At 38.5% G+C, this 24,882-nt stretch overlaps 1 protein-coding gene across 12 annotated transcripts in view; it reads left to right on the forward strand.

The window, feature by feature from the left end:
- Positions 1–3,930: 3,930 nt before the first annotated feature.
- Positions 3,931–24,882, forward strand: part of MLIP (muscular LMNA interacting protein) — a 250,970-nt gene continuing 230,018 nt past the window's right edge. For 10 of the 12 annotated variants that reach the window (XM_034991710.1, XM_034991709.1, XM_034991718.1 and 7 more), the window contains exons 1-2: positions 11,040–11,339; positions 11,429–11,498. In XM_034991710.1, coding sequence (XP_034847601.1) covers positions 11,248–11,339; positions 11,429–11,498 — 162 coding nt within the window. In that variant the 5' untranslated portion in view covers positions 11,040–11,247. Of the gene's footprint in view, positions 4,076–5,070; positions 5,175–11,039; positions 11,340–11,428; positions 11,499–24,882 lie in introns of those variants that run through there. The other 2 variants (XM_034991716.1, XM_034991717.1) reach the window with 2 other exon arrangements.

Here is a 24,882-nt window from a genome sequence, read left to right on the forward strand (position 1 = left end):
ACTGGCTGAGTGCCATGAGACATTCTTGTGTCCTTATAATTTATTATTATTATTATTACCATTTAAAATTTTTTTTCTCAAGTGTGTTTCTGTTACCTGCAGTCAAGTATAAGTAAATATGATGCCTCTACATTTTGGGTATTTAAAAATATACAAAATGAGTATGCATTACTACTAATGTATTATAATGAACACAACACTTTTTATTATTTTTGAAAAACAGTAGGTATTTTATCAGGCACTCTTGTTGATACATTGTAAAAGTGAGAAGCATAGGTCGTTCATGGCCATAAAATTACAGTGCTTCTTCCCGTCTTCACTTACTGATTTTTGGGAAGTTTGATAATTTCATTTGACTCCAACATACACTAATTTGTTATTTTAATAAAACCTAATATGACAAATTTCAATTCTAAGATGATAAAGGAGAGAACCATCCATTACGGTGGGTTACATCAGCCAGAATGCCTCACCTAAGGCATTGTCTGGCCTCTCTCCCTGACTCTTGGCCAGGTTAGACAAAAATTATGTTTGCCACCAGCACACTCTTAGAAACGCTCATGGATAAAAGCACTGATGACTGGATACATTGTTCATAATGTGTTACTCAATAAAAAATACAGGTTATAATCCTTATCACACTAAAAGTTAGAAATATATGAAAAAACTTGGAAAGAAATATACCTTAATGTTAACTGTGGTATATTTGAGTTGTGGCTTTACAGAGAATTAAAAATTACCTTTTTGTATTTTTTTGTATCTTCCAAATTTTCTACAGTGTATAGAGTTTAGTAATAAGATTTTGTAAAAGTTAAATTTTTATGAAAAAAATAATTACCTTAGGCACCAAAACAATCTTGTCAGTGTTCTCTCCTGTTTGTCAGGTGTAAGAGTTTAAGAAGGCAGGAGGAAAGGAGGGATAGAGGTTGGGCTGCCTTGGATACTCTGCGCAGGGGATTTGGGCCCTCTGGTTGCTGTCTAAGGGAGTGTTTTCAGGAGAAAGTGGAGAATCCAAGGCTTACAGCAGTAATGGCTGGGAGCTCTAGCTTGGGAGTAAGCCTGGCTCTGCTCTTTTCTGTGTGTGGACTGGCAAAGGTGCTTAGCCTCTGTCTCAGCTTCCCATTCTGTGCAATGACGCAGTGCCCTCATGGGGTTGTTGAGGGCATGAGACGAGATAGCGTCGTATCAGTCGCTTAGCAGAGTCACTCACTCATAGTAAGTGGTCATGGTGTTTTCTATTATTACTGCGAGGTAACAGATGTAAATCATTCATATGTACTCCATAAATGCTTCACGTCCACCTGCCATTCCTCAAACACATGGCCCATATTCTGGGCTCCATTATTTATTTATTTTTTTTAAGATTTTATTTATTTGAGAGAGAGAGCAAGCATGAATGGGATGAGGGAGAAGAAGACTCCCCGCTTAGCAGGGAGCCCGATGTGGGACTCGATCCCAGGACACTGAGATCATGACCTGAGCTGAAGGCAGACGCTTAACCTACTGAGCCACCCAGGCGCCCTGGCCTCCATTATTTTAGTTTACACCTGACATGTTCTTCCTATAACTCTGTCAATTCTAAATTCTAAAAGTAGCTAAATCAGTGATTCTCAACTTTCATGCCTATAGGAATCACCGTGGGTCTTGTTAAACTGTAGATTCTGACTTAATAGTTCTAGGTTGGCATCCAAGATTTTGAATTTCTAACAAACTCCCACATGAGGCCAATGTTGCTGTCCAAAGACTACTTTTAGTAGCAAGGATTAAGAAGGTCTACCTGAAATCCAACATCTGCGTAAAATCATCTCCAGTGTCTCTAGCTAGAATGTCCTCTCTTTCTTTCACTTTCAAAGCACATCATTTATACTCTCAATTTAGCACTTGCCACATTCAGCCTGCTTTGGTGCATTGCTGTATGTGATTCTGTTCATGCCTAACTAAGCTCTCAGCTGAAAGCTGTCAGCACCAGCACAGTGGTATGGATGTGGTGTTCAGCCAATAATTGTCAAATTACTGAACTGAATGAAAAAGAATGAAATAATACCTTAAAATAACGTTATGTTTTACACGGGTATTCACTTAGAGATTGTCGACATAAATAATTTAATTAGTGAAAATAGTGAAAGAGAATAGTGTTGTGAATAATTTCAAATGATGAATATCTGATTGTGATATTTCCTTTTTCTTAAAAATACATTATACATTGGGGAGCCTGGGTGGCTCAGTTGTTAAGTGTCTGCCTTTGGCTCAGGTCATGATCCCGGGGTCCTGGGATCGAGCCCCGCATCGGGCTCCCTGCTCGGCGGGAAGCCTTCTTCTCCCTCTCCCACTCCCCCTGCTTGTGTTCCCTCTCTCACTGTGTCTCTCTCTGTCAAATAAATAAATACAATCTTTTAAAAAAATACATTATACATTCTAGGATTCAGGGTGGGGTGATACGTTGGATAGGATGACAAGGCCAATCTGGGATGATATGGTTTCTACAGATAATCAAATGAATGGGTAATCATTTGTTTTTCAAACTCTGAGTTTCTTGGGCCATGGTTTAAAAAAAAAAGCCTTTAAGTAAACCAGGGGCCAAAGTTGGATAACCCTGCCTACAGGCTGGACATTAATTAGTGGTCACTGGGGTAACATGGACTCACCCTGTTGAGAGTAATTAGGGAAAAGAATTTGTAGGAAATGAGGAAAGTGCAGTGGAGGTCTCTGTTGGAGGAGGTCGTCAAGAGGACGTGACCTCTGCTTGACCCTTGGGCTGAACCTGGGCAATCAAAGGCTCCTCATCTCCTCCCCTGTCCTTGGAATATATGTTCTGCCTATTGTTCCCACAGTAGGAGCCATTTCAAGGGCACAACCTTGAGAGAGCAGTGTGCTGGGGAGACCAGCGGGATGGTACATAGGAACGAAGCCTGATAAGGCTTCTATACAAGCTTTTAAGATTCTGGTGAGCAGGGGCAGAGATCTACTTGTCCTGCAGATGCCCAAGACAAGCCTGTATGCAAGTCCTTCCTTATTAAGCCTTCTACCTACTGATCGGAGTAGCCTGCCTCCTTCTTCAGTCTCTCCTTGCCCTCCCTGTATGGGGGTCAGTTTGTGAACCACCGATGTACTGTCTGTGGATATTTGTTGGTGGCTGGAGAGCCGGCCGATTGTCCTGTCTCACTATGCAGTATGGACACCTCCTGCATAATTCTGACTTTCCTTCCCCGGAGCAATTAGCATTTTATTTCGGGAGGACTTTCCATTGTGTTTTAAAAATCCAATCAATACAAATAGAAAAAGAAACTCCATTTTCAGTAACCTTTTCCTTGCCTACCACTCATGTCCTTAGGGAAGCTTAAAGAATTTTCATCAGTACACTAAAAAAGTAGATAGTTGGATGTACTGCAAAACTTTTCAACACTTAACTACAAATCCCCAGTACTGCCAAGACATTCTTATAAAGAAATCATTTGGGGAAACTTAGCAACTACTGTTTTTGTGAAATGGTCCCTGTGGGGATGAGGTTTAGGCCTAACTTTTTTTTTTTTTTTTTTTTTTTTTTAGTTTCTGTATCTCGTGCCTGGTATCCAACATTAGTTACAGAATAAACAGTACTTTCCAGAGACTGACAGGGTCAGCTGCTCTGGGAATGTGGCCGGTGACCTCCCTGATGGATTATCGTCCAGCAGGCTGCTTCCAAGTCAGTTGAAAGGTAAGCATTCTTTCTGTATAAGTGCATGCTGCTTTGGAACATGGTTCAACTTCAACTGATAAATCTGAAAGTGTATCCTGGGCATGCTGTCTCAAAGGGCACGGAGCTGTTACTTTGGGGGCAAAGTGATTTGTCATGTCAACACAACCGGAACAGTGAAGCTGCTGGGTTTAGGGGAGGAGTGAGCTACAGTGTTGCATCTGGTTTGATTAAAGCCCTAAAGACACAGGAAAACTTCCATCCAGAACTTGTTTCTCAAGTTCAAAACACACAGTGTAAATCTAATATTCAAAAAGTAAAGCCTTCCATTTCTGAGTCCTTTTTCCTGAAATCTTATCAGTTTAAGTTGGCTGTTGTCTTCACTCCTGAAACAGCAATGCCGTGAGTATGTGTGTGTGTGTGTGTGTGTGAGAAAGAGAGAGAGAGAGAGCGAGAGAGCGAGAGAGAGACAGACACTACTGGGAAGTATATCTACTATTCAAAGGATCTGGAAATATAGTGAGTGTTCCCAAATGTAAGAGCAAAAACTTGTTCAATCCACACATTGTGGATGTCCCCATGAACAAGAGAAAATGTATCCTAAGTCTCTCAGAAATTGTAGATGCTGAGTGTAGAATAGTGGAGAAAATGGAACATGCTGGAATTAGATCCCCAGGTGGTTTTAATCAGCTTGTATGTCATAGATTCTTGAGGTATGGATATAGTTTTATATCAGAATTGCTGTTATTTCTAAATTATCATCAGTGTTGCTAGTATTAGTTTTTTTAACCTCACATTTTATTTTTCAATAAGTTTTGATAAAAGAGTTGCATTTTTCAGATGCACACATTCAAAAAGCTAACACTTTTCAAAGTTCTCACAGCTCTCACTTGATTGAACTATTTTCTAGTGTTCCAAACGAATGCTCTATCATCAAGAAATGATTTTATAAAGAAAATGTCTTTTTCTGGACATTGACTAAAATGTCTTTTCTACAGTCATTTTTAAAATATGGCCCAGAACCAAAATAAGGGCACCAGTAGTATCAGAAGAAGTAAAAAAAAATCATATTCCAGTAGAAAAGGTTTATATTTCACTGAAGAGTGGTAATTACAAAGGTACAAATTTGTCAAGCTGTTATTATCGTAATTATCATATACTGATATTTTAGGGTTTGCTTTTGTGTCCACTTGGCAGATTCAACTTACAAAGATGTTTATTATATAGTGACAAATTCAACTTTAAAAAATTCCTCTGTAGACATTATCTTTTCACAAACTGTGGGCATGTGCTATAACTCTTATCATCCTGTACCTCTGGCCTGCAGAAGCTGGAAGGGATGCTTACAAGTGGTGATGGTGGGACATTAAAAGTCTTCCTGTGTTTGTGTCTTCCAGATGAGACAGATGAGAAGATAAGCGTCAGAGGAATTTTCCGGAAGAAAGGTCCGCAGCTGCTGCTTGAGAGTTTACCAGTTGCCAGACCTGATAAATAGACTCAGGTAGGGGTGCTGGGAAAACTAGAAAATTCTGGGGGCCAGTCTCTGCATTTGTTTTCCACTGCCCCTCCTACCTGCTCATCCCATTTGACCATCAAACAAAGCCTTCTAGAGGCATTGTAAGATTTCACCTAGGAGCAACACCCGTAGGTCAACAGTTAGCTGTTTGAGATCAGTTTTCAGTGCTAGGTCTACACTAGACTTGTTTTTGGCTCTTGGGGACTACAGGGAACCCATTTCCAGTGTGGATTTGGGGACAGGCTCCTGCAGGCATGTGCTGGGTGTAGTACCCTGGCCCACCACCCATAAATGGGTGTGGCTCTTCCATGGGCTTCTGATTGGACTGTGGAGAGCGTACAGGACCCACCCATGTCCTGCAGGTGCTATGTGGGATGAGAAACTGTATGAAAGGCATTCATTGTCTCAGAAGAGGACCCCATCTTAATAAAAAGATATTTATCCTTGGAACACACAATAAGGAAGATTCTCAGTCATCTACACCAGGCTTTGGAGACTGTTATTTTTTCAAAAGAAAACAGCATTTGTTTTTCATGCCTTGTGGGTGTCTGTCTACCTTGGGAGGTTTCAGAAGTAGAGCCTCTTATCTGTGCTTTTGCTGTGGAGACGCAAGTTCTTTAAATGGCAGGTGGGGGGAAATCGCCATTGAAAACAAAACAAACTATATATATATATATTTTTAAAGATTTTATTTATTTATTTGAGAGAGAGAATGAGATAGAGAGCATGAGAGGGAGGAAGGTCAGAGGGAGAAGCAGACCCCCCGCTGAGCAGGGAGCCCGATGCGGGACTCGATCCCGGGACTCCAGGATCATGACCTGAGCCGAAGGCAGTTGCTTAACCAACTGAGCCACCCAGGCGCCCCAAAACAAACTATATTAACTCTCTGGCCCTGTAGAGGAACCAGCCATTTTAATAGCTGCACACTCCACTTTCCCCCAGTTTTTGAATAGAGGAGCAAAATGACAAAATCTGAGCGGCTGAGATTTCACCCTCTGTAAGAGGCACATGCCAAGGGTGCGAAGGAATGGAAAAGATGCCAGTGTCTTGAAGTAAATATCATTTGCTGAGGGTCATTTGTTGCATTTTTGAATGAAATTCTTGCTGGCCTACGGTGGCATAGATTTTAATTTCCTGTTTGGAGTGACCTGTTACTAATGTTTCTGGAAAAAAAAATCATAAATTTCCAGCTTAGAAAGGAATTACAGATATTTCTGTGTGTTTTTTTTTTTTAATAATAGCTTTATTGAGATGAAAATTCACATCCCATAAAATTCACTCTTTTAAAGTATAAGCAAAATTCAGTGGTTTTGAGTATATTCAGAGTTACGCCATCATCATGACTATCTAATTTCAGAATATTTTCACCACCTCAGGAGGAAGCCCCATATCTGTAAGCAGTCACTCCTCATTCTGCTCCCACTCACCTCCTTGCAACCACACATTATCTTTCTGTTTCTATGGAATTGTCAAGTATTCTGGAAGGTTCATATAAGTCGTCATATAATATGTGGCTTTTTTTGTGACCAGCTTCTTTCACATATCATATTTCCAAGGTCCATCCATGTGGTTGTTGTATCAAGCGCTTCATTCGTTTTTATTGACGAATAATGTGCTGCTGTGGGATATTTCACATTGCTTCACCACTCACAGGTCGATAGACATTGGTGTGGTTTCCACTTCCTGACTGTTACGAATAATGCTATATCACAAACATTTGTGTGCAAGTTTTTGTGTGGATGCATGTTTTTGCTTCTCTTGTGTACATTGCTAGGAGTGGAATTGCTGGGTCATATAACTCTTTATATAAAATGCTGAGGAACGGCCACACTGTTTTCTTTTTTCCTTTTTTTTAAAGATGTATTTATTTTAGAGATGAGAGAGAATGAGTGAGAGAGTGCAAGTGGGGGAAGAGTCAAATGCTCCACCTACTGATCCACCCAGGCGCCCCCACCACACTGTCTTCTCAAGTGGCTGTCCCACTTTATAGGCCCACCAGCCACGTAGGAGGGTTTCGGTTTATCCACTTGTTGCCAGAGCTTGTGATTGTGACTTGATTTTAGTCATCCTCGTGGGTGTGAAGTGTTATCTCGTTGCGGTTTTGATTTGCATTCCCCAATCACAACATCTTTTCATAATGCTTGTTGGCCATTTGTTTGTCTTCTTTGGGAGAAATGTCTATTCAAATCCTGTGGCCATTTTTAAACCGGGTTGTTTGTATTTGATACTGCTGAGTTGTAAGAATCCTTTATACAGTTTGGATATAAGTCCCTTATCAGAGGAATGATTTACAAATGTTTTCTCCCACTCTCTGTGTTCATTTTTGTGCACTTTTGTTCAGACTTTGATACTGTCTTGGAACTCACTTTTTTTTCTAGATAAACTTCACAGAGTCCAGAGAAATCATGGCACACACTTTTAGCGCCAACCTGCTTGATGCCACACACTGTGTTAACACACATTACCACGCTTAATTTTTTTTTTTTTTAAGACTTTATTTATTTGCGAGAGAGAGAATGAGAGACAGCATGAGAGGGAGGAGGGTCAGAGGAAGAAGCAGACTCCCCGCCGAGCAGGGAGCCCGATGCGGGACTTGATCCCGGGACTCCAGGATCATGACCTGAGCCGAAGGCAGTCGCCCAACCAACTGAACCACCCAGGCGCCCTCACACTTAATTTTTGTAATAACATTAAGAGTTTGGCATCATCCCTTATTTTAAGGGAAAGGGAACTGAAGCTCTGAGAATGAGTTTGCTCAAAGTGACCCAACTAGAAAGTGGCAGAATCTGCAAACGAGTCCCATTCTTCCTGCTTAAGTCTGTTTTTTCCTCCTTTACGCCAATAGTTAATTTTTTGAGTAAGGTAAGTGAACAATCAATATTGTGTTCATCTGTAATATGATTTGTGTTGGATAAATGCATTTTATTCCAATTTCCTACCAAAAGTCATATGAATAACAGTGCATGACAAGTCTTAAGTCACATCCGTTTGATACATTTCCCTCCTGCCCCCCTTACCCTCTCTTTCCTCTTTTTTTTTTTTCCTTCCTCTCCCTCCTCTCCTCTTACCTTTACAAGAATTTATTTGGTCCTTACTATGTTCTAAGTGCCTGGATAAAGTGATGCATAAGGTACCCTCTGGTGCTTATGCTCTAGCAGAAGAGACAGACCTCAAATGAATAGATAAGGATACACTCAAAATATCACGTGAAATAATATGACACCAGAGGTGATAAGAGCTATGAAGAAGAACACAGCAAATGAGTGGGCAGAGGGTTTGCTATTTTAGATGGGGTCTTTGGGGAAGATCTGGATGAAGGGAGAAGGGAGCCACAGGACTCTGGGGAGAGGGCATTCCTGTCAGAGGAAGGAAAGTGCTTGTGGGACAGACAAGCAGAGGGAAGACCAGGGTGGCCCTGTCTCTGCTGTTTGACCAGTAATAGGCGAATACTAGCTTTGGCTAGATATACTTTTACCTAAAAAAAAAAGCCCTTGTCCGTAAAACATATCTAAAATATCTGTCTTTAAACATACCTCTGTAGGTAGATGGAGTAGCTACTATTCACCACAGAGGGCTAGTGCTGTTTACCCACTCCCCTATTCTGTCTGCGATGAACTTACTTGTTCAGAGGTGCTAAGTGCACAGTGGTTAGGAGCTTGGTCCAAGGAACGTGAGTGCCACCAGTTAGTTGTGTAACTGTCTTATTTTAATGCTAAAATGGGTGTATTAGTGTGCTAAGGCTGTGGTAACAAAAAACATAGACTGGATGACTTAATAGAAATATCTCTCCTCCCGGTCCTGGAGGCCGGATGTCCAAGGTCAAGGAGTTGGCAGCGTTGGCTTCCCTGGAAGGCCTCTCTCCTTGCTTGTAGATGGTTGCCTTCTCTCTGTGTCTTCACATGGTCTTCTCTAATTTTTCTGCTTTTGTCCTAATCTCTTCTAATAAGGACACCTGTCATATTGGATTAGGGCCCACCCTAATGACCTCATTTTACCTTAATTACCTCTTCACATATCCTATTTCCAAATATAGTCTTATTCTGAAATGCTGGGTATTAGGACTTTAACACGATTTTGCGGGGCAGGGGACACAATTCGGCCCGTAACAATGGTGAACATAAGAGTATCTCCTGTCTAGGGTTGTTTTGAGAATTAATTGAGATAATATATGTAAAGCCTTAAAGGAGTTCCTGGCACAAGGTGCGTGCTGTTAAAGTGTGTTAGTAAAAGTATTGTTATCCTCCTTAGATCTAGTCATGCCTACGTGGTGAGTTTGTTGAGGGAAGAAACGTAAAGATTCTGTCTTTTAATTGTATTATTTTTATTTATTCAAAAAAATTCCGCCTGCACCTGGAATAATCTTCACCTATTATAGCTTCTCAGTACACGTTTGCTGAAGTTAAACTTTTCATTCCTGGTGGGAGGGACCTCACTGGCGCACCTCTCTCATCATCACTCTTCTCTTCTTCCCCAACTAGCTCTGCATCCCATCACTCCTCTGCTTCAAACTGGATCCTAAATTTCATCTTCAGGCCTTAAACTAGCAATAACCGAGTTTCCTTTTGTAGCCATAGCATGCTTTTTTTTTTTTTTTTTTCCCTAGAGAGATTTTGGAAGTTCCACTTATATAAAATTTTAACTATTGCCTTGCTTTTGACACATACCAACCCTGCATACTAGGACACCTATAAGACATCAGTTTTCAACCTTGTTAGGGCAACAAGGGTGTACGATTCCTTTTCTGGAATGCAGAGTTGAGCCAAAGAGGGAAGTCCCTTTTGCCCCTGAGTCTGATACAGTGTTTCTGAATTCATCATTCCAAAGCAGGGCTAGCTAGGTTTACTTCTCACTAAGTGTTTCCCTTTTGGAGCTCTTGGGCAACTCTGCCTGGCGACAGAGAACCAGCTATCACCACTCTGAAGGATGGAGCCTCACAATACATTTCCTAAAATGTTTTCTTAAAAAGTGAAGGAAAAACTGATGGGAAACTTGCCTTAAAGTCAGAAACAGGTGTTAAAATGTTTCAAACAGGCGGAGGGATTAGACCACCATAGAGATCAGCCTTGGCTTAAGCTGAAAGCCATTTTTACTTTTTATTTCCATCCACATAGCTAGTTGGTTGCAAAAACAAAACAAAACAAAACAAAACAGGGAGAGTTAATTACCATCGAGTTACACAATAATTTTCTCTAAGACATGTAACAGTTTTCAAAGAGTCCTGAAAACATTTGTTCAGTTGGAAAAAGTGAATTTCATCTCCTATGTCCTTTGTTCCCAGTAGAAAAACCAGGATCATGAAGAACAAAACTGTTTTTTTTTTTTTTTTTTAGGAAGGGAAACACCACTTTTTTTTTTTAAGATTTTATTTTATTTTATTATTTGAGAGAGAGAGAGAATGAGAGAGAGCACATGAGAGGGGGGAGGGTCAGAGGGAGAGGCAGACTCCCTGCTGAGCAGGGAGCCCGATGCGGGACTCAATCCAGGGACTCCAGGATCATGACCTGAGCCGAAGGCAGTCGCTCAACCAACTGAGCCACCCAGATGCCCCGGGAAACACCATTTTTATTTTTACAGGGTTTCTAAGCATCATTTGCCAACTTTTCGTGGAAGAAAATTGGCAATACCTCTTGAATATATGGGTTGTGTGTTAACAGTTTTCACTAGTTATCCTTTTGTTCTTTTCCTGTAAGTGTATTTTTAAACTTTTGAGCTACAAAATAATGCATAACTGTCTGGACTACTAGGACCCAAATTGGAATTTGGGAAAACGAGGCTGGCTGATTCATATTGGCCATATGACATTTTACATTTGTCCTTTGTAAACTGCTTTATTAGGTCTGTATTCTAGAGTATATTTTATCTGCTCCAATGGCTATGAATGAATTCTTTGATGATGGCTTTTTGTCACATGCATCTTTCATGGTTCAGGGAACCTAACCTGTTGGAATATTCTCCTGCTGAAGAGTTTGCTTTTCTATCTAGTGACATTTATCATTATCTAAGGCCAGCTGCCTGACTTCTCTTCAGTGCTCTGTTTATGGGGTTTGAACATCTATAAATGGAAACACTAGCTAACCAGAAATTATCGCCAGGGCTTTCTGATAGTGTCTCGAGCACTCACAACTTGGAATGTCCTGCAGTATCTAACATGTAAGCACGTCAAATCATTTTCTAGACAGAATCTGAATCTCTTTTTGTGTTTCTCCCTCTTCCTCTGTCTGTCTTTCTCTCTCATTCAGTTTCAACATGGAATTTGAAAAGCATGAAAAAGGAAGCTTATTAAATGCGAAATTAGAGGAGAAACTGACGGTAAGATGTGTGAGATTTAGTGTACACAGATTGATAGTGTAACTGACGTAGTAACAAAGCAGCGATCACAGATTGGCAAAGTTGTACTAACTAGCTTGCATTTCCATGTTTTTTTCTGGTCAGCAGCCTGAATATTAATGAGTTCCATGGACTTTGCTGAACACGGTACAATGAAATTATTAATAAAATTTCAATACTAGAATGTGGGCAAATTTGATTTTAGTTAAATGATGTGTTTTACCTCCATTTTAAAAGCCAGAATCCATTTATTTTGAGCCCTCGTTGTAATTGCCTCAATACTGGAAGATTATTTCATTTATTGAGCTGAAGCTTAGCAAAGTCCAGTTTCTCTCCGAGATACTAGGAATATGTGTCCAGAAAAATATATAAGTATTATAGACTATTTTAATATTTTATCAAGTAAGTTAATGATCTTCTAGTGTAAGGATAAAGCTTACTCATCAGAAAGGTTTTATTATTTTGCTATGAAAGTTGTAAAAGTAAGTTTACCTTGATGCTGAGAAATTACATGTCAATGCACTGTAGAGTTTACCTATATTTGCTCAAACATAAAATATCCTATAGACTGGAGTAGTAGAATGTGCTGTTCCTGGTTCACCTGATGGGTATAGGAGGCGAATTATGCTTGGGAATGTACTGTGGCTACAGAGTTAACGATAGAACTGGGCCTGGCTAATTTTAACAACAGTACAAGTAGCAAAAAGTAAAACTACGTCAACTTTTAAGACTATGACTGCTTAAAATTGTGAGAATGCATTGTTCTGGATGTTTGAAATAGAGATTTATGCACTCTTAATGATAGTAAAACTTGAAGGATGAAAAAAAACCCCAGAGGGTTGAAAATTCCTGAAGTATATTAGAATTTCAAAGTCTTGAAGAACTACATTGAATAAAATACAACTTTTTCTTAAAGGATTCAGGTCATCATTTTGAATATTAGCTGTGGATCTCTGTTCTAGATGGTTGTCTAGCCACAGACTGTTTGGCTTTTTGACTATATTGCAAAGCTATGCATTATTATAGAACTAACAGGGGGTTTTGAGTCAAAAAGGTTTGTGTGACAGTTCTCACTCCACAACTTCAAAATGTAGGACTATGGGATTTTGTTTAAGCTTTCTGAGTCACAGTTAACTCACTTGTAAGATGGGGAGTAGTAATACTAATTGGAAGGCTGTCATGAAGATTAAAAACTATAATGTTTGAGGATTCCCTGAGCTGAACCTAATATTTTCAAACTGTTTTTGGCCTGACTTAGTTAGAAAATACATACCCAAAGTTTATTATAGAAAGAGAAATCTGAAGTGCATTTCAAAGTAAAAGGAAAACTCGGATATGCCCACCTTAAAGCCTTAGTGGTTATAAAACCTTTATGGAACCAGATAGAGAGTAAATAAATACATGAATAAAGAGTTGCTATGAATTAGTGTGAAATTTGATCCAGAGCTTTCTGGCAATCTTTTATGGGGAGTTTTATAAATCAATACAGTGAACATGGGGCAAGTAAACAGAAGTGAAAATGGTCTCGTATGTGCGGTGATTTGATGTATACGCATTGCACTCTCTGGAGGGTCAGACATTCTGCATGCTGGACTCTACCTTGAACACAGGTGTGAACCTAGAAGTGAGCAAAAACCTCTCCTTAGAGGAAGCAGCTGTTACAAAATTCATGAACATTACTCTGGAGGAGAGATCTAGGGCTAGCCTCTGATTAAATTCCGGAAGAGTAGAGGGAAATGTGGGACAGTTCAGAAGGGCTGGGAACATCTAATCAGCACTGAGAAGAGATGGTTCTTGGTGGTGGTGATGGGGCGGGCACATTAAAGTTCAGTAGTGTGGGCAGTTACCTCTATAGGCAAACAGAGCTCCATACGTATGTAACCCAGATATCTTTCAGATAAAGGAATTTTCGCGACACTGTTATCAAGAAAAGGTTAACATATTCAGTATCTCTAAGAGACCTGGAAAATAGATAATAGATCTCTAAAAGTTCACAGTAGAAATTATTTTGGTTAACACTTTGGCTTTTTATGTGGATAAACATCTAAAAACTTCAACTTGTGGAGCATTGTGTTCCTTGCTAATACTGATGTAATATGGTATGACTGGCTAGGTTGCTGTATACAGTTAAAGATGTATTTTTGTAGACTTTGTTAGGTTCTGAAAATTATTAAATTTATTATAAATAGTGACATTTGTACAAATATGGTTTTTAAAAGGAGAAAATATTTTTCTATTAAAATATTTAAATATGTATACATTATAATATTGCTGAGTTATAATATGTATCTTCTTTAAAGGTATACTCAAAGATTTTTTATTATGAACAATGTTATGGAATATATCACACAGTTAAGAAATTCACATGATTGGCTTTATTTGAAAAAAATTCCAAGGTGAGATCTACAGCAAATAAGAAAATCAACAGTCTACAGATTTTTAGAATTCATCAGCTTATTCTATCCAAAGAAATAGACAAAAGTAAAATAAGATTCTTTTTGTTTCCTTCAAGATTTTATTTAAATTCAAGTTAGTTCACATAGAGTATAGTATAAGTTTCAGGGATAGATTTTAGTGATTTGTCATTTGCATACAACACCCAGTGTTCATCCCAAGTGCCCTCTTTAATGCCCATCACCAATTACCCTGTCCCCCACCCCCTCCCTTCCAGCAAACCTCAGCTTGCTACCCATAGTTAAGAGTTTCTCATGGTTTGCCTCCCTCTCTGTTTTTGTCTCATTTTATCTTTTTTTCCCTTCCTCTATGTTCATCTCTTTTGTTTCTTAAATTGCACCAATGAGTGAAATCATATGGCATTTGTCTTTCTCTGACTGACTTATTTTGGTTGGCATAATACCCTCTAATTCCATCCATGTTGTTGCAAATGGCAAGATTTCATTCTTTTTGATGGCTGAGTAATATTCTATTATATATATGTTTGTGTATACACACACACACACACACACACACACACACCCCACATCTTCCTTATCCAGTCATCAGTTGATGGACATTTGGGTTCTTTCTGTGTTTTGGCTATTGTGGACATTGCTGCTATAAAAACACTGGTGTGCGTGTGCCCCTTCAAATCACTATTTTTGTATCCTTAGGATAAATACCTAGTAGTATAGTTGCTGGATTGTAGGTTAGTTCTATTTTTAACTTTTTGAGGAACCTCCATATTGTTATCTCGAGTGGCTGCATCAGCTTGCATTCCCACCAACAGTGTAGGAGGGTTCCCCTTTCGCCGCATCCCCGCCAACATCTGTTGTTTCCTGACTTGTTAATTTTAGCCATTCTGACTGGTGTGAGGTGGTATCTCAGTGTGGTTTGGATTTGTATTTCTCTGATGCTGAGGAATGTTGAGCTGTTTTTCATGTGTCTGTTAGCCGTTTATATGTCGTCTTTGGAGAAATGTTCATGTCTTCTGCCCATTTCTTGATTGGATTATTTGTTTTTTGGGTGTTGAGTGTGATAAGTTCTTTATAGATTTTGGATATTAGCCCTTTATCCGATATGTCATTTATAAATATCTTCTCCCATTCCATAGGCTGCCTTGTAGTTTTGTTGATTGTTTCTTTTGCTGTGCGGAAGCTTTTTGTCTTGATGAAGTCCCAATAGTTCATTTTTGCCTTTGTTTCCCTTGCCTTTGGCGATGTGTCTAGGAAGAAGTTGTTGTGGCTGAGGTCAAAGAGGTTGCTGCCTGTGTTCTCCTGTAGGATTTTGATGGTTTTCTGTCTCACATTTAGGCCTTCCATCTATTTTGAATTTATTTTTGTGTATGGTGTAAGAAAGTGGTCCAGTTTCATTCTTTTGCATGTTGCTATCCAGTTTTCCCAACACCCATTTGTTGAAGAGCCTGTCTTCTTTCCACTGGACATTCTTTCCTGCTTTGTCAAAGATGAGCTGACCATAGAGTTGAGGGTCCATTTCTCGGCTCTCTATTCTGTTCCATTGATCCATGTGTCCGTTTTTGTGCCAGTACCATACTGTCTTGATGACTATAGCTTTGTAATAGAGCTTGAAGTCCGGAACTGTGATTCCTCCAGCAACTTTTCTTTTTCAGGGTCACTTTGGCTATTTGGTGTCTTTTCTGTTTCCATACAAATTTTAGAGTTGTCTGTTTTAGCTCTGTGAAAATGCTGGTGTTATTTTAATAGGGATTGCATTGAATATGCAGTTTGCTTTGGGAAGTATAGACATTTTAACAATATTTGTTCTTCCAATCCATGAGCATGGAATGTTTTTCCTTTTCTTTGTGTCTTCCTCAATTTCTTTCATAAGTGTTCTATAGTTTTCAGAGTAAAAATTCTTTACCTCTTTGGTTAGGTTTATTCCTAGGTATCTTATGATTTTTGGTACAATTGTAAATGGGATCGATTCCTCGATTTCTTTTTCTGCTGCTTCATTATTGGTGTATAGAAATGCAACAGACTTCTGTGCATTGATTTTATATCTAGCAACTTTGCTGAATTCCTGCATCAGTGGAGTCTTTCAGGTTTTCTACTTAGAGTATCATGGCATCTGCAAAGAGTGGGAGTTTGAGTTCTTCTTTGTCGATTCGGATGCCTTTTATTTCTTTTTGTTGTCTGATTGCTGTGGCTAGGACTTCTAGTACTATGTTGAGTAACAGTGGTGATAGTGGACATCCCTGCTGTGTTCCTGATCTTAGGGGGAAAGCTCTCAGTTTTTAACCTTTTGGTTGACATTTCCCCATAAATAAAATGTTTGACTTCTTTGCCAATTTGGATGCCTTAATAAGATTCTTAACTATATATCCAATATGGATTTCACCTTATAGGGGTAAGAGAATTGCTACCTTTAGCTATGGACTTTTTTTTTGCCCTGAATTTGTTGCTCTTTGGATTCCTGGGAGCTTGACAGTTAAATGTTCATCAATAGATAATCAGTTAAGAAATATGATACTCAAACCCTTCAATATGTCCTAAACTTAACAATCCCACCTAAATTTTTCATAAATCGGTTGATATGATCCCAATTTTTTAAACATGAAAAAGAAAACTCAATTAGCATGTACTTAAACGGACATTTCCATCCCTTGAAAAACCAACATATTAAGATGAGCTGGATATTTTAGTCCTCCCTGATTCTGCAAAATCAGATTACACTAAAGGTGATTTTTATGGGAATGCAGGGAGGGAGGGAGCTATTTTGTAACAATATAGTTCTGTCTGGTTGGTTCCACAATAATTGGTGTTGGAGCTGAATGGATCTTTTGTTTTTCCTGATGAAGTTTAAGTAACCATTGTATCCTGTGTTCCCCAAAGTACATTCCTTAGAATTCTGATTTTCTAAACTGCTCCATGAGAAGAGGTTCTGATCTATGCTCAAGAATATTCATGAAACACAGTGTATAGTATGAACTACACAGTCTTATTTCTTTTTGGAGGCTCCTATTGTATTTTAACACACTGAAGACCTTGAGACATTCTGGAGGTTAATCTTGTACTTCTTAAACTCCCTACGAATGTAATGTATTTTAATGTGTGTATGCAATGACAGTGAATATTCTGGCCAGTGTTCTCTGGAACACATTTTAGGAAGTGGTGTGTCAGTATATTAATTGTCTGATTTTATTTATGAGTTTCATTTTCAGAATAATGATACACAGAATAATAAATTTAAGCTGCGTATCATTTATAACATGAAGTTATTTCTGGAATAATGTTGAAAGTAAGTACAATTCTATTTAGTATGTTTTAGTAAATAAGTAACATTAAGGCAGGATATCTTATTTTCCAGAATCTTTTTCTTTTAGGTTATTAAATGCATCAACAAAGAATTTCACTTATATTTATCTTCAACTAAAATTTCTTAATGAAAAGGAACAGTCCATGTATTAACATAGTAAAAATGGTCACGCACCTCAGGATATTCTGAAATAATAATGTTTTCTTTAAGAGATGATAAGAACAAGCACATTTTATGCATAAACCTAATAATTTCTATTACTTTAGTATAATATGTCTCAAGAGACAATTCTATCTTCCCACATAATAAATATTCAATAAATATCACAAAAATAATGATAATGAGAAGGGTAGGTCATCCAATTTACTTTATATTGAAGCTTGGTAGAAGCAAATTAACACAGTAGTCAGTTTCTGAATGTCATATAAATATTGCTTTTTTGAGTAAAAGAAATTTTTGAGATTGAGAAATTATGTCATCTGACAGATTTTTAATAGGATGGATGTCATAGAAGGAGATGGAAACCTAAATTTTAGGTAACTAGAATTTTACTTTTTATGTTTAAAATTTTTCAACTTGTTTTGACTTTGGGGGTGAAAGTTTTATCCAATGACTTAAAAATTTACCTATAATCTCACACAAAAAAAATCCATTATTCTCGGTTTCAGAAAGAAAGAGATCATGCCACTTCTTTTTGATACAATGAAAGAAAAAAGAGATTGAAGAAAAACTGTGGTTAAAATGCAGAAACACAGAAAACTATGCATTTTTAAAATTCTGTGATAATTCAGTGAAGCACACTTTTTAAATAAGGTTCAATTAGTTATTCATAGCTTCATTAATACAAATAACACTATTTTCTAAGAAGGAATTTGTTAGCAAACAAAAAACATGGGACTAGCACTTGGTTATAGTTCCCAGTGTTATTATCTGTTGACAAGTCTGACTTTTGTTGGGGAGCACCTTTGCAGATGCAAACTAGTGTCTGTTAGGTAGAAAAAGCAGAAAGAGCCTCAAATCAGTGGACATTTTTAAATGCCTGTTTTGAACAAGACAGGGTCCTGTGGACTGTAGTGGAAGCACACATGAGAGAGAAAGTCTTGACCACCAAGGAGATTATTATATTTTATTATTTTTAGTAGGTTATGAAACAATAATGATAAATTTTAGTAGCTTGGATATATTCTAAGTGTAGAAAACATAAACATCCCCAATTATTTTTTCTCACATAGACTTGAGACAGCAAGTCTGTAATTATTCAGCAGAACGTCTTAAGAGTGGAACAATTGTAAAGTATTTTATATTGTAGCATATTTTATTCTGTCATAATATTGACTGTTGGAGGTCACTGAAAGGACATAACCGCTTGTTGACCCACAATGAGCTGGACTCTGGCAGTTGGAGGTTCCTCCCCCTCTTGCCACCCCCTTCCTTGGAATAGACATTCTGCCTAACATTCCCGTGGGTAGCTGTTTTCAAGGAAGTAGCTTTGAGAGAGTAAGGTGTTGTTGATACCATCTGGATGGTATAGTGTCTGAACCCAGTTAAGTTCTCTATACAGAATTTTAAGATTCTGGTGGTTGGGTGTGGAGCTCTACTACTCATCTTGCGATGCCTAAGACAGGCTCATCAGTAAGTTCCTGGCTTAGTAAACCTGCCATCTACCAATCTGGAGTGGTCTGCCTATTTGGTCTCTCCTACCCCTCCATGTGTGGGGGCCAATTTCAGATTTCACCTGGGAAGCTCCCAAGGTGTTGAATCAACAACTTCATAATCTATTTTTCTAATTGTGTCTAACTAGAGTCATTGGTAATAGGTATTCAGTAGATGCTGACATGCTTGGAAAAAAGTTTAGACGGCTGATGTTTCTGATGTGTCTTCCAGAGATGATTTTCAGTAGGGCTTGAACGTTGATTCGGCTCCATACAGAATTCCTGACATGACAACATCATATAATAAAATAAGTGGTAAATTCAGGTTCATAAATCTCTGGTGATCAGGTGCTAGATCTATGTATCTTTACCATAATTGATTGCCCTGGATCCTTTTTACTAAGTTTGGTGATGACCAAAAGGAAGGAAAGATGAAAACAAATGAACAATGACATCTCCTTTTCTTTGGCATTTGATTATTTATTTTAGAAAACTCCTTCCATTTCTCTGCCATTTGTAAGGCTGGATCAATGACTCTTGCTATTTTCTGTATTTTACTAATAAAATTGCCTTGGGTGTCCATTTTGATGGTAGAGGGTGTGAATTAATTTGTCCCCAAACCTTAATTCCTCTGTGATGCTGGCTCATGTTTGTATTTATGTGTGACACCATCATGGAGAATGGTAGGCATTTGGGCATCTTTAAGAAGGCTGCTGGTCTTCTTAATATGTTTGTGGTGCCTACAGTGCATTCTGTGTCTCTATTTGGCAACTCTCCCAGGACAGCCCATTCATTACCAGTAAATTTTGAATTTATTAATCCATTTTTTCTAGGGAGGACTAGAATTCTGTAATAAGTTGACATCCAAAATACTCTGTGGAAATAATTATTCTTTTAAAAAACCCAGATAGGCAATAATAAGCCAAATTGTATGATAAGTGCCTCAATAAGTATCCCTCAACTAGAAGGCAAATGCAGGAAATTCAGAATTAGGATTCTGTGAATTTCTGAACTCGGTGTCACTTCTGAATTTTTAGTAAGATTAGATTAGTTTATTCCCATTTCTTAGGGAGATAGGAACTCTCTGAGAAGCCAGTAAAGGGATTGTGGGATTGATTAGTCAGCACCAGGTATTAATAGAGTTCACTGGTTAAGATAATGTTCTCCAAAGAACTGACCCATCCCTCCAGCATTAATAAGAAGATTCTGGTTTTACCACAGGTGAAGTGTAGTTGCAAAGACTAACCATGAAATGTCATCATTTGGCAGATCAAAGTGAAAAACTAAATAATTGCTCCTAAGTCTCTTTTGCATAAGAAATAATTCCACCCTCACTTCTCCCTTGCTTCCTTTTCATAGAGCCAGTAACACAATTCTTAAATACTTGAAGAATCTGTAGCTCTAAATTAAAAAAAAAAAAAAAAAAAAGGAGGGAGTAGACAAGATGCCATAGACCATTGGGATCGATAGGAAATTACTAAGCAATGAGAATTGAAGTCTTAATGGGCATAATTGCAGAATGAGGTAAGACCACAGAAATGAGTGAGTACACGCAAGTATTCTGAATACCATCTTAACATCCATGAAAACTGAAACAAGGAACCCGGGCCTTTGGGTGTGTGGGAGCATGCCTGCACGCGCGTGTGTGTGTGCGCGTGTGTGTACTTCTGATTTCAAAGAAGAGTGGAAGTGCCACCGAGTGCGGTAAAAAGCATGTTGTAGCTGAGTCTAGGAGACCATTATTGGTGTTCAAGTCATGTTTATGTGACCTTAGACAAATCACGTAACCTTTGGTCTCCTTCCTTACAGACCTGAGAGGTTGGGTTGGATTTGCAAAGATTGCAGTGCTCTCTAGCATTTTATAAGTCTGTAAAAAGTGTCCTTGGGCTGTGTGGTTATTAAGCCCTTTCCATACCAAACAATGCCTACTTATACAGACATTAGAAACCTTGAAATAGATTATATTTTTATGTCATCATTGACCAAGTTTAAAGTCAAAGTCCTTGTTACTAGATTATTAGATTTTTTTTGTAGTATAAAATTTCACAGTTCAGTACTCAAATTGAATTGCACCTATTTTTTATGTTTGCACTGAGAAGCAACAAAGATTTGAGAATGGGATCATGGGAGAACATTATGGAATAGATAAAGTAGCATGTAAGTGCCTTAATATTAATGTCAAAATGTTGTCAAAATAAAGCATTCTATTTTCTCATAATACTACATAAAATGAAGTTGATGCTGTGTTTTCATCAGGAATAAAAATTTAGAATACATAAGGTCTGCGTTTTAAGTGTTATTTCTAAGATGGGTTCTTAAGCTCTTACTCATTCCCCTTTGTAGTTCTTACACTCCCGGCAGTGTGCCTGACACAGATATCTTGGTCCCTGTGCAATTCTAATTTTAGTCCCTTTGCTCCGCAGAAGGTGGAGGAAAAAGTGGACTGCACCCGAATGGCAAAATCCCAGCCACCATTTCCATTTTTTCTTTTTCCTTTAAGAAAAATGAGGGCTGTGTCTGTTAGCACCCAGGGACTGGAGGGGAGAGTAAAGTGAAACTGATGAGGATCCAGATTTCTACTTTATGTTTCAAATGAAGGTCTTGCAGCCATCCAGTCCTTTGAAAACCACTGCTAATTAAAGCAGTGTCTGCTGATAATGTAAGTCTGAGATGCACTGTTTGAATGGATCTTTTGATACAGCTCTGTGTGTTGGTGAATAACAGAAGGGTGACGGATCGCAGGCTTTAAGCGAATGGTGCTTTCACACTGACATTTATAACACACTGTACGTGCGGTGAAATATTTTCTGGGTTCTCATTGTGGGAAGTACAATTACTTACATATCTAGTTTTTTCCGCCCCAACTCTGGCTCCCCTCAGGGAATGACAAATAGACTGTTGTATTAGTGATGTAATTATATTACCGAGTCATGGGCTTTATTTTGCTACATGATCTTCATAAAAATAAGGAGATGATTTTTTAAAATGGTGAGAGGATGTCTGTGGTTTACTTGCCGCTTTTCTCCTTTATTTATAACCACAAAATTTCTCAAGGCTACGTTCATCAATTTTCTTCTCAGTTAATGGGCGTTTCCTTGCGTATGTAGCTTCTGGGGAAGCTGTCATCCCCAGTTTGTTCTTCAAAATAGGCCTCCTGCCCTGGTGGGTGTCAGGATGTAGCAATTCAGAGACCACCTCATGCTTTTCTTTCTTTTTTTTTTTTTCCCACCTCATGCTTTTAAATACTAACTCAGATGACATTCATCTTAGGAGCAGATGAGAGAGCCCATAAGATTGCTTTCCTAAACCTGTAATAATATCTCTGGGATATCATGTCATAGTGGGAGACCGAAGGAGGAAAATGTCAGCATGAATTAATAAGCTTATCACAGAGAGCAGGGAGTTCTTTTAAAATGTGTGAAGGAAACATGGGAAATAAAGTATTTTTGTTCCTATTTTTTTTTCCAGTTGAGCTCAGCTTTCAGTCTGGAGATTTCTACATGTTTTGTTGTTTTATCTGCATCCGTCTGTCCTTCTGTCCATCCATCCATCCATCCATCCATCCATCCATCCACCCACCCATCCATCTAACCTGGGGAGTCCTCTCTTTACAGCTTGCTGACCCCCTGCTGCCTGGACCCCTTTGCATGGGGTATGGAAGGAGATGAGGGAGCTGGTCTTAGAGATTTGCAATGAATTCTCTTCTTTACAACCCTATTACAGTCGTGACCCCTGTGGAATTTGCCTGCCTTGAGTCTGGGGCAGCCTTCAGGGTTTGCAAAGATACTTATTAGCCTTCCTGCCTGACTGCAGCTCTGCTTCATAGCATAGCCCTATACCTTCATCTCCTCATCTTCCAGAAACTTACAATGTACTTTTTCATGCTGACTACTCTCCCCTTCCAAATCTCTTACTGTTGTGGGTTTATTCTTTTACATTCCTTTACTCTCATTTTAATGGGGTCAAGAAAAGGGTGTGAGAAAAACTGTATTCCGTCAGCCATCTTGAATCAGAAGCCCCTTGATCTGATTTATTCGTAAAGCTCATCCTCAATGCTTTGTGCTTTAGTAGGTGGTGAGTGTCATGGAACATCTTTATTCTTTCTTCTTCATTGAGAGAGAAATGGATTTATGTGGAACTCTTGCATAGGCTATGTTAAATGGCATGCCAAATAATATTCTGAGTGTATAATTAAAAAAAATATTTTATGCCATTTCTAAAAGCTTCAAGTTTGAAAGTTAAGAAATTTCTAGTTTCTGCCCTTCTTCTTTTTGCCATAGTGATTTTGGTGGTAAAGTGCAAGGACTCTGGGGTAAGGGTTCAAATCTGGGCTCTTGTGTGCTCGACCTATATGAGCTACAGTTTCCTCATCTGTAAAATGAGATATCACTTACCTCCCAGGGCTTTAATAGGGACGGAAAGTGAGGATATATTTGAAAAGTGCTGTGCATAATAAGCACTCAGAAACCAGTAGTCATTAGAGATATGAGAATCACAGTGGTGTACAATTTACTTCTTGTGCCTGGGGAAACCCTAGGCTGCAATTGCAGTTTGTTCTCTTCAGCCAGACCTTATGTGATTTCAAACTGATTGTTAGGCTAGAGACCATGCTTATTTTCCCACTAGGAAGGATGCCATCATCCAACCTTTAAGTGTTTTTAAAAAATATTTATTTATTTGAGAGAGAGCGAGCTAGCGAGCATGCATGAGCGGGGTGGAGAGGGACAGAGGGAGAGGGAGAAGTGGACTCTGCGCTGAGCAGGGAGTTCCATGCCGTACTCGATCCCAGGACGCTGAGATCATGACCCGAGCTGAAGGCAGATGCTTAACCAACTGAGCCACCCAGGTGCCCCTAACCTTTAAGTTTTAATTTTATGTTAGTCCTGTGAAGACTGACAAAGATTCAAAAGCAAGAGTGTTTAAAACATGGTGCCTATTCTGAAAGACATTATGGCCCAGTCTCCATGGAGGATAATTATGTTATATGAAAGCAAGTACTATATACATAGAGGAATAAGTGGCTACATTATGAGGTGTGAATAATTAGGACCATACCTATTATGTGGCTCCTACAGTTAATAAAAGTTATACAGGTAACTGCTAGGCTTACCAAGGCAGGATATTTGTAGGAGGGGAACAATATAGGTAAGTAGAAATAGAGTTAAGGAAGGCATTGCTGTGCTGGTGTGTGTGTGTGTGTGTGTGTGTGTGTGTAAAATGTTCAAAAGAAGAACTTAAATGTGGTTGACAACACAGTCTGATTCAAAAAAGTTTTAAATACAGAAACTATTTTGTTCAAGATATCATAATTTATGTCTTTTACCTTCATCTGGCATTTTTTCTTCCCTGCACATAAGATATTTTCCCAGGAATGCAACACTTTCAACAGTTCATTAATTTTTTTACTTAAGAATTTTTCCATAAAACATACAGTTTCATACATTACAAGTGGCACTGTAAGTTGGTACCCCTTTTTTGGAGCATAATACTGATGCGTTAAATACATACACACTGGCCAGACAATTTTACTCTACGAATCTCTTTGAAGTGAAGAAATATACAAATTTTTAGTTATAATGATGTTTATTACAACAGTATTTATAAAAGTAAAAATAGTGGATACAGTGGGGGAATGAAACACTAATCTCTTATAAAATACAAAGAAATTTAAGGGTAGTAGGATAGTGGAATATGTACCACTTTTTTCCCTACCAAGATACAGATGTTATGAACAATTCTTTTATGGACCCTCCAGATTGGCAGACCACTAACATGCAATCAGTGAATATGTTTGTGCAGCACATCTCTTTGAGCTGAACCATAGAATCTTTTTTATTGTATTTTATTTTATTAATTAAAAATTTTTTTATTAACATAATGTAGTATTTGTTTCAGGGGTACAGGTCTGTGATTCATCAGTCTTACACAGTTCACAGCGCTCACCATAGCACATACCCTCCCCAGGGTCCATCATAGAATCTTAATCTTCCAAATAAAGGCAA

This window comes from Mirounga leonina, unplaced genomic scaffold (genome assembly GCF_011800145.1).
Source record: "Mirounga leonina isolate KUSES-001 unplaced genomic scaffold, KU_Mleo_1.0 Mir_53, whole genome shotgun sequence".
Classification (NCBI taxonomy): Eukaryota; Metazoa; Chordata; class Mammalia; order Carnivora; family Phocidae; genus Mirounga; species Mirounga leonina.